This window comes from Xiphophorus maculatus, chromosome 4 (assembly GCF_002775205.1).
Source record: "Xiphophorus maculatus strain JP 163 A chromosome 4, X_maculatus-5.0-male, whole genome shotgun sequence".
In the NCBI taxonomy this organism is placed as follows: Eukaryota; Metazoa; Chordata; class Actinopteri; order Cyprinodontiformes; family Poeciliidae; genus Xiphophorus; species Xiphophorus maculatus.
In genome coordinates, this window is record NC_036446.1 from 1,507,849 (window position 1) to 1,517,450 (window position 9,602).

Sequence of the window (9,602 nt, forward strand, 5' to 3'; positions counted from 1 at the left end):
TGCAAGAGAGAAAAAAGCAACCGGTGTCTGAGAAAAGGCCCATCCATTGCAGAGAACCCAGTACTCATGCATGCTGCATTTTATGTGCTCCATGTTCATTATTGTCTCATTCAACATTTTCACTTGAGTCTGGTTATTTAATAGTTGTTTGTCACCATAATTCTGCGTCGTTGGCGGGATCCCATGTGTGGCTCATGGGATGAAATAATCAGAAGTGAAGAGACAGAAGAACTGATCACAAATTTCACGTTTTCCATCATTAGAAAATGTGAATCCACCAAGCTCATATTTCAACAGCGACCTGGTGAGGATTCCTTAGAATTGTTCAATAAGCCTAAATCTTCATTCATGAAATGAAACTGCAGGATGTGATGACAAAACTGGTAGAGCTAAAGTCACGGACAGTATTATTTATGTAGAACAGAGAAATGATGGTTTCACAACTTTCACTGAAAAACTTTTGTGTCTTTTGAGAGTCTTTTTATTGAGCCATTTAGAAATACCAAATCCACCTTTAAACAAAGGAAAGAACATAAAAAGATAGAAATAATTTTTTAAAAAGTAACATATGACTGAGGCAACTGAGTTCAAAACTGACTAATTATAACAGACAAACATTTAATCTGTGCTACCTTCATCATATAGTGCATTACAGAGCAGGAGGAAACGGTATATTTTCAGTACGTCAGCAACCAAGTGAAGAACTTTCTTCCAGTTTTGCTTAAGAAGAACTTTATATTTCCAGCTGGATCTTTCTCTTCAGCATCAAAAAACATAACTGGTAATTTATTCAGCTGTTTGCATCTACATTAGTTTAGAAAATTACATTACTTCAAAAACACCCAAGATCTCACATTACACCAAATGTTCCAGTTTCAGTTTTCATGTACAGGCAGAGGTTGGTATTTGACCCTGGAGGTTTTGGTTTTGTAGATGATCACGCCGCAGACCATCCCAACAGCAGCAAGGAGACATCCAGCCACAAACATCAGGTTCAGGTTCAGGTTGACAGCTGCAGACGAGAGGAACACGCTGCTGATGGAGTCCTGTTCACATTTTATCTGCTGCTCATAAACCTCATCATTCCATCTCCTTACCTGAGGCCCCTCTGGGGTCCGCTTCACGCTTCAGACGCAAAGGACCCTGGGAAACGAAGTGCTTTCCGCTCTCGATTACAGCCTCTCTCTTTCTGCGGAAGTTGTGTATGGTGGAGTTGTTGCATCCCCTTGAGCACCTGGTGTTGGGGTTTCCTGCTTCACACATCATGACTGTGCAGCTGATGTACACCTGAACTCAACAAACCACAGAACAGAAATGAACAGAAACCACTCCCTCTGGTGTTTGTTTTCATGCAGAATATTTTAATAATTCATTATTTTATATAAAAATTGTTACTTTTGTTCAAAATGTCTACAAAAAACAGGTACAAACTATATTCAGTTGGTGGAAAAACTCCAATTCAATTAAAAATCTTTTCCATCAAAGTTTATTGCTCACCTGATCATGCAGTCCGATGAACTGGAAGGCCTCAATGCTGAACCTGAACTTACTGTCGTTGGGGCTGGAGTGGATCTGCACAGTCGGGTCAACATTGCACCTGATGGAAACCAAAGGCTCATGTTAACTGATTTAAAGCACATAGATGGAACCGTCAACCTCATCATCATCAAACGTCTTCAGAAGTTGATCAAATAAAATGTTTTTTATTAAAAAAAACAAAAAAATTTAGCTTTAAATAAAATTCTCTTTTAACTAAACTGCTTGTTTTGGCAGTTTTAAATATGAATATTTTGACATTTGAATTGGATTTTTGTTATTTTATCTGCATGTCTTAGCCAAAATCAGTGTGTAATTATGAGCACCTATTATTAATGGTGACGCAGCATTAACATCATGCATGCGTCGGTCAGATGGAAAGCCACGCCTCACCCGTTCTCAATGATGGAGTAGGTTGGATGGTAGTTGGGGTTGTCATACGGTGCAGCTCTGCAGGACTCCACAAACATCTCGGTGTGGTTGACAGAGGAGCTGGCGTCCAGCTGCATGTAGATCCTGTCTCCAACGTCGTACTCCAGTGGGTATGAGTTTGGGCTGAACATGGCGCCGAACTGATTGTCTTGGTAGAACTCAAGCTGGTATGTGAACGTGCCGAAGCCTTTCTCCCACACCGTGACGGTCTTTCTGTGCACTTTGAAGCTCAGCGTCACATTCCCCCGTTTGGGGTACTGGCAGTAGAACCGGGCCTCCACCAGATGCTTCCTGGTGATCAGAGCATTTTGGTCATCACTCCCCGTAGTGATCTCATTCTTGAAAATGAGGTAGTCATCGTCTTCCTGCAGAGGGAGTGGTCTGTGTTAAAACAGCTAACTGACTGGGAGGAGATGAGTTGATGTGTCAAACCGCTCTCACCTCGATCTGAGTCCCACATTGGTTGAGGGGAATGATGGCGACGATGTGAGTGTGGTTGGAGTGCCTGCGGAGGCTGCAGACGGTGTTGCTGGGGTCACTGAGGCGAAGATGATTCTCCTGGAGTCCAAAGAAGGAAGCTTTGTCAACCTCAACCTTCATTGCGGATTCGGTGCAGGTCACTGTGGCTTCAACTGGAACAAACACAGATGTTTTAAATGATTAGTAGGCAACAAAGAATGGCCTGAAATTTCAACTAACATGAATAATCTCTGTAAAATTATCTCCACTGATCGATGGAACTGTTTTCTCGGTCTACTGAAGGTATTTCCCAAAGTAAGCTCACACTTACCTTGATGCTTTTGGACTTCCACCAGAACACACCTCATCTCAGACTGATAGGCAGAGTTCCTGAAAATGTATTACAAGAAACTGTTTCATTTTCCTTTTGACTAAAAGCACTTCTGTCATTTATGAAATAACTACTGTGTTTAACTACTGTGCTACTACTATTCTCATCAACTTAACAATGGGAAACACACCCTAAAGTCTCTAAAATAGACATTAAATGAGGAAAAAGATTGTTTCTCAGCCTTGCGTCTGTTATGAAGAGATTGCAAAGCTGTTCATGACTGAGGTGCAAAATAAAAGAGACAAAAGATGAACTAATCCTGGTCTCACCAGCTCACTGATTCCACCACAAAGCAGATTGGGTATTGTTCTCCCAGGTCATCTTCAGTTGGTGTCCACCTGATGATAAAGTCATTATTGGTGTCCCTGTGCTTGGTGACGTTTGTTGGCCCACTGAAGATGATGTTTTGGATTCTGGGTGACAAAAAAAGCAGAGGTTATCATATCATCAGTGTTGATTTATCATTGGCATCAGCCTTTAGTAAACTCTGGTGACTTACGATGAATATACTGCAGTTGCCTTGACTCTGATCTCCATCTCTTTGTTGACCTCAGCCTTGATCCGTGTTCCATGTGAAGGCGTCGGAGACTGAAATTTAGGCAGGTAGAGACCCTCCTGACATGAGGGAATGGGCGGATCCACTGGGGAATAAAAATAAAGAAGCTTTAAATATCCATAAATATAACCCTGCTTTCCTCACTTATCTTGATACTTGAGCATTTTGCATTATAATTTATTTCTGAATGAAAGATTTTTGTATATATCAGTCAAAGGGTCTGGTAATCTGGCTACATTCACACTTCTTGTCACACATGGAGAAAATGGGGAACCAACCTTCACTTTGTGTACATTTATTAAGAAAAACGTACAACATTGGGAAATGATAAACAAATCACCACATTCCACAATCTATGACTTTCTGTTCCCTGAAGAATACTGCATCTCACTGAGGCCTGTTTGTCTTAACCACTTTTGAAAAGGAAATTTGCTGATTTACTGCTGGCGATGAGCTCACAGTCTTTGAGATCAAAAGGTCTCTTTGCCTCCATTCAAAGGTTTTGTGTCAAAGCGGTTCCCACACCTGAACCGGGCAGGCGGGTCATTAGCAGTACTGATCGAAAAGTTGACTAATATTTCCACTCAAAAAAATTAAGCAAAAAATTAAGATTGATCCAAATATTCGCCAGAGGGTTGAAAACCGTTTCCTCCTAGATCCTAATTTCTTTCTTACATGACACAAGTAAACTCTTCTGGGACTTTAACTGGAACTGTGTGCTTTGAGACTGTGTTTGAATCCCGTTTCTTAGGGTTAGTCCCATTTCTCATTTCTTATGCTTGTCCCTTAAAAATAAGAGTTAAGGATTATGCTATGAAATGGTATTCAGATTTTATTTGGCCTTTCCCACAACACTCCCAGTGGGTCTGGTTTGAAACACGACAGAAAAAGCACTTTATGGCCAGTTATTTATTGCAACCAGTAAATGTGTTCTTACCTAGAAAAGAGAACTGCAGAGGTTGCTTACTAAGGGGAGTACTGCTCACACTTTGTGTCGTTGTTGTGGGAACAGTGGTGGTCTGCCGCCACCACCACCAGGGTGTTGTTGTAGTTGGTGTTGTGGTAGTCTGCCACCACCACCATGGGGTTGTTGTTGGAGCCGCAGTTGTAGTTGTGGGTGCAGTGGTAGTGGTAGTCTGCCACCACCACCATGGGGTTGTTGTTGGAGCCGCAGTTGTAGTTGTGGGTGCAGTGGTAGTGGTAGTCTGCCACCACCACCACCAGGGGTTACTTGTTGTAGTTGGTGTTGTGGTAGTCTGCCACCACCACCAGGATGTTGTTGGAGCTGCAGTTGTAGTGGGTGCAATGGTAGTGGTAGTGGTAGTCTGCCACCACCACCAGGTTGTTGTTGGAGCTGCAGTTGTAGTTGTGGGTTCAGTGGTAGTGGTAGTCTGCCACCACCACCACCAGGGTGTTGTTGTAGTTGGTGTTGTGGTAGTCTGCCACCACCACCAGGTTGTTGTTGGAGCTGCAGTTGTAGTTGTGGGTTCAGTGGTAGTGGTAGTCTGCCACCACCACCATGAGGTTGTTGTTGGAGCTGCAGTTGTAGTTGTGGGTGCAGTGGTAGTGGTAGTCTGCCACCACCACCACCAGGGTGTTGTTGTAGTTGGTGTTGTGGTAGTCTGCCACCACCACCAGGTTGTTGTTGGAGCTGCAGTTGTAGTTGTGGGTGCAGTGGTAGGCTGCCACCACGACCAGGGGTTGTTTGTGGTGGTTGGTGGTGTGGTGGTGTAGGCTTGTCTCTTCGTCCTTGAAGGCAGTGGATACTTGCGAACACTTGATCCATCAGAGTAGAACAAGTCGATAGTGCCGCGTGCGTAATCTTCTACCACCATCTCAAATCCAAAGATTCTGTAGTCGGAATTGGTGTGCTGGTAGTGTAAAGTGCAAGAATCCTGGAACAATAAACACATACTAATTAAATAGTTAATTATCACAGTTTTATATGAGCTAATAATATAACTTAAAATATGTGACTGACCTGGTCAAGCTGGAAGCCTGAGGGGAGATGGCAGTTGTCACACTCGTATCCTTGGTTATTCCCATACCTGCAGCGGACTCGGTCGCCATCAGGGTCAAAGGCAGCCAGCCTGTACGTTCTTGGGCAGTTCTGAGGAACTCTTCATTAGATGCAAACACAAATTGTAAAATCAGCGAACAAGAAAAAAAAGTACTTTCAACATTCTCTGAAGTCTCTGACATTGACTTGATGGAAATCACATTGAAAATAATACAAATATTTTGGTTTATTCTTTACATTTGATTGTGTTTAATGCAAATCAGTTATAGAAACCAAAGGATAGTTACCTTAAGAAGGGGACAATGGCAATATCAGGTAATTTATTTGGTTTTCTTGTGTCCGACCTCGTTCCAAAATCCACTTGAGAATCCAAGTACCAGTTACTAACCCAGTTACGTGTATCGATCCAGCAGCAGCTAGCTGCCCTGATATTTTAAAGGGACAGGACAAGATAAAGCTTCATGCATATTTTGCCACCAAAAACACAACAGCTTTTCATAACATGGATGATGATATTCAAAGTGATTCCATTCTTTCAAATATGAATTTTTTTTTTTTACATTTGTAAAAATGCTCACCTGAGATTGAAAGGTTTGTCACTGGGGATGGTCCATGTCTCAACTGTTTCTGACTCACACCATTGGCTTTCGTAGGATGGAGTATTGGTGCTTGTGTCAATTTGAGTTCTGACTTGAGTGTTTGCATGGCCGCAGTTGCTACCGTAACAATACCAGTAGTGGTTATAATAACAGGCATCATAAGTATCTCTGGTTCGGAGGGACATCTGTGGGTGAAATATTATAAGAAAATATGAAACTTTACAGCACAAGATGGTTCAGTCCTTCATGTAAATGACTGATTTAAATTTTTTTTTAAATGTTTAAACTTTTTGTTTTAGGTAATTAATAGTAAAACATATTTAAGATTTTTTTTAAATTTGAAATTGAAGTAGCTGTAAAGCAAGAAAAAATGGTTTTAAAATGTTTTCATCAATCAGCCAGTTGGTAAGTATATTACATTTTTATAATTTTCTGAATTGAGGACAATCATCTCAAAAGTCGTAAAGAAAGAAGATGTAATAATGCAATACAGAATAAAGAATAAAGACGTAATAAAGAAGATCTAATAATTTATTAAATTATTAAAATTTGATTATTTCAGTAAATCCATCAATATGTGAACCACAGATTAATCCCACACATACTAATGATTTCAAGTTTTTATTTCTGTTAATTAAAAAAGTACATAATACAGAAATGTGGGTTTCATGAAAAGTATGTTTAATACATGCTTAAAGAATATAGTTTTAAAAATATAATTAATCCAACAAACAAGCCCCATTGAAGCCTTTATTGAACATGACTGTATACACAACCTTCCTCACAGTTTAACGTATTAATATGGCGCAACAGTCAAAACAAAACATTTCTAAGATAAATATTATCCTGTTAAATCTAAATATAAAATGTTATTCAGGGGTTTTTACCTTAACTGACCCATCAGGGTTCCTTCCTTTGTAGGTGAAGCTGGTGGTTCCTCCCCAGTGATGAGACGCCGACACCAGGGAGGTGAGCAGCAGCAGCTGCAGCAGAAGCAACACCGCGGAGGCCATCTTGATGCTCTCAGCTCAACTCTGTCACTAGCAAAGACGCTCCCGCCTACCTGCGGCATCTTAAATACACCTGCCAGGGCAAAGGGGTGTTGCAGGATGAAGGAATGAAGAGAAGCTGGAGAACAATGAGGCAGCTGCAGAACTGGTTTGAGAAAACAAACAGAAACCAGAACATATTTCACTTAAGACTGATGCAGATGAAGAACAGGATGGGAAAACCTTTCCAATTTTCTGTTTTGAATGGAAAACTTTATTAAATAAATAAATGAGTGACATATGAATGAAAACATGAAAGGCTCAATAAATAAATGGATTAAGGACTAGGCTGATAAAAAACTTTTAATTTCTTTTTTCAATAAAAAACATCATTTTTCTTTCATATTTCAGGAGTGTTTGTTAAAATTAAATGATGTGAAATGCAAAGAAAGAAAGATTTTAGACAGTAACTTTTCACATGATCACATCTGAAGGTATTTAGCGCAGCAATACGCCTTTATTATTCTAGACATTTCTTCCTGTCACTCCACACTATACTGTCATGGTTTGTAGAAGACGTAGGTGCTCTGCTGTTTCTCGTCCTTTTTTATCACCAAAATCAAAGTTAACCTCAGTTAACCAAGACATTTGATCCCAGTTTGATCCCAGTTTGATCCCAGTTAGATTCTGTTTGCGTTTCCTGCGAAATTCTGAGTCACAGTGATGTTGAGTAACTTCCTGTCAGGCTGCCAAACACCATAGATCTCAGTTTCTTTTTACTTTTTTCCACCTGTTTATAATGACAAAGGAATAAAATAGATAATATAATAGCAAAACACACAACTTTAGCTTTGTTACTGTTTGTTTCCTTTTAATATTCTTGGAAAATTGTTTTCTAAGCTACAAGAAAAACGATCAAGTTTAACCTTAATGAAATCTCAACAATGCTCTCCTAAAGTTTAGAAAGCATACTTCATTTCAGTGACTGTTTCAATAGGAGAGAGAAAATAAATCATGAGAGCTTTCCTCTTGTATGATAACTTCTATTGTTTGTGTCAAATTGCACTCCAGGTTAATAGGCACTTCCCACATTATGCAGAGAATCTGTATCAAACAAAGAAAAACAAAGGCTTGGATTAAAAACATAGATTTGGCTTTAAGTTCCTTTTTGACATGACAATAATAATTAAGTGATTGTACACAGAGATTGCAGTAGATCTACCAGAGCAGCTTTAAATGGAAATGATAAGTTTCCATTTTGTGGAACCATTTCTGCTCAGAGTGCTCCTCCGTCTGTGAGAGGATCTGCAGTTAGTGACTCACCCTCTGCCAATTTAAATTTAAATTTACCGTTTTAGTTTGTTCAAAAAACAACACAACTCTGGTTATATCAGAAACAGAACTGTATCCGTGCCTAATGTTTTTATGTTTTTTATATTTCAGTGCTCTATATGTATGATTTTGTACATGTTGTATTATTTTAAATGATTTTAAACGACGTTGCACCGAGAACTACTGAAGGAAACGACACAAAAATCTCAGAAGAAAACATCGAGCGCAACTTCCTTCTTCACCAAATGTAAACAAAAATAAAGTAGCGTCAGATTTTAGCTGTAGGGGGATTTCTCTTTTGTCTTTTGCTAAAGGCCACGGGCCATTTCTCCTGCTAGCGCTAGGCTAGCATGTTTGTTTTGGTTGTATTTACCCAGAATGCATGGCGCTGTAGCCCATGTCTTGCTTTAAGTGCAGACTCCGGTCACACTGGAGGTTCACATTCAAACCACAGCAAGTTCGTTTCAATGAGGTTTGTAGGCGGACCAGAAAGTTCACTTCTTTGGTCCGATTACACGTTCACACCTCCCCAAATGAACCAAACTTTACTGGCAGATGGACAGGAGTTTAATTACAGCGACTAAACAAAGCAGGAGTGAAAGCACCCTAAGGTAGTGGTGACTGAAAGATCTAATGTGCCAAAAGGATTAAATATCATAATAAAATGAATAACAGTGTGTTTTGATTGTTAAATTTCCAGTATTAACAAACAACACAGAAATTAAATGTGAATCATCTCACCTCTATTTGCACGTTGTTACTGCTCTGCGGTGAGACATTACATTGTTAAGCAGGAATGTTCTGAGTGCCATTTATATAGTTTCACTTTGTTTTCCCAAATGTGAGACATAAAAGATCAACCACACCTTGTTTTCTCTCTGCTAGTTCTGTGTTGGCTTTTCAGGGTTACCATTTACTGAAGCCAGCTGCCTACATGAACAACGGCAGGTTTGCTCTGTAGAAACATGCTGCCCTAATTCAGAGCTGGCCCTAGCAGGAGCAAATGAATATTACAATCTATGTGGAAGCCATAACTCACTTTGTTTTATGTCTTTATGTTTACATTAAAGCCATTTTGTAAAGTGAAAAGACGCCTTCAGAGTTTGGACAAATGCAGATTAGATTGATCTTTTGCTGATCAATGCAAGCAGATTGTGCAGCTGCAGTGTTCAAGGTGGGGCTGCACTGATTGATCAGCCAGCCGATTTATTGATGCTGATTTTCTTAATTTGGGAGGTCGGTGATCGGCCGATTTTTACATCTTAGCCGATCTTATCCACCGATGTTA

The 9,602-nt window shown here is 40.0% G+C and overlaps 1 protein-coding gene across 3 annotated transcripts; it reads right to left on the minus strand.

Annotated features, from left to right (window-relative positions):
* Window positions 1-458: 458 nt before the first annotated feature.
* Window positions 459-7,055, minus strand: LOC102230346. 3 transcript variants are annotated; one of them, XM_023331690.1, is made up of 14 exons: window positions 6,881-7,055; window positions 5,973-6,178; window positions 5,682-5,819; window positions 5,356-5,494; window positions 5,010-5,269; window positions 4,312-4,826; window positions 3,318-3,459; window positions 3,088-3,231; window positions 2,759-2,817; window positions 2,410-2,600; window positions 1,930-2,333; window positions 1,498-1,597; window positions 1,098-1,287; window positions 459-1,012 (listed from the first exon to the last, which is right to left on the minus strand). In XM_023331690.1, exons 1-14 carry the CDS (start codon window positions 7,004-7,006, stop codon window positions 876-878), a joined length of 2,751 nt encoding a protein of 916 aa, XP_023187458.1. In that variant the 5' UTR covers window positions 7,007-7,055; the 3' UTR covers window positions 459-875. The 3 variants fall into 3 exon arrangements, with proteins under 3 accessions (XP_023187458.1, XP_023187459.1, XP_023187457.1); XM_023331691.1 differs by having other exon boundaries at window positions 4,312-4,428; window positions 4,801-5,269; XM_023331689.1 differs by having other exon boundaries at window positions 4,312-5,269.
* Between the last annotated feature and the right edge of the window lie 2,547 nt (window positions 7,056-9,602).

Excerpts from the sequence above, each read along its gene's own strand:
- LOC102230346 (XM_023331689.1), bottom strand. The coding sequence starts at position 7,006 with ATGGCCTCCGCGGTGTTGCTTCTGCTGCAGCTGCTGCTGCTCACCTCC. Across the intron at positions 2,601-2,758 it reads GGAAGTCCAAAAGCATCAAG|TTGAAGCCACAGTGACCTGC; the intron begins GTAAGTGTGAGC and ends TGTTTGTTCCAG. Across the intron at positions 1,288-1,497 it reads TCATCGGACTGCATGATCAG|GTGTACATCAGCTGCACAGT; the intron begins GTGAGCAATAAA and ends TGTTGAGTTCAG.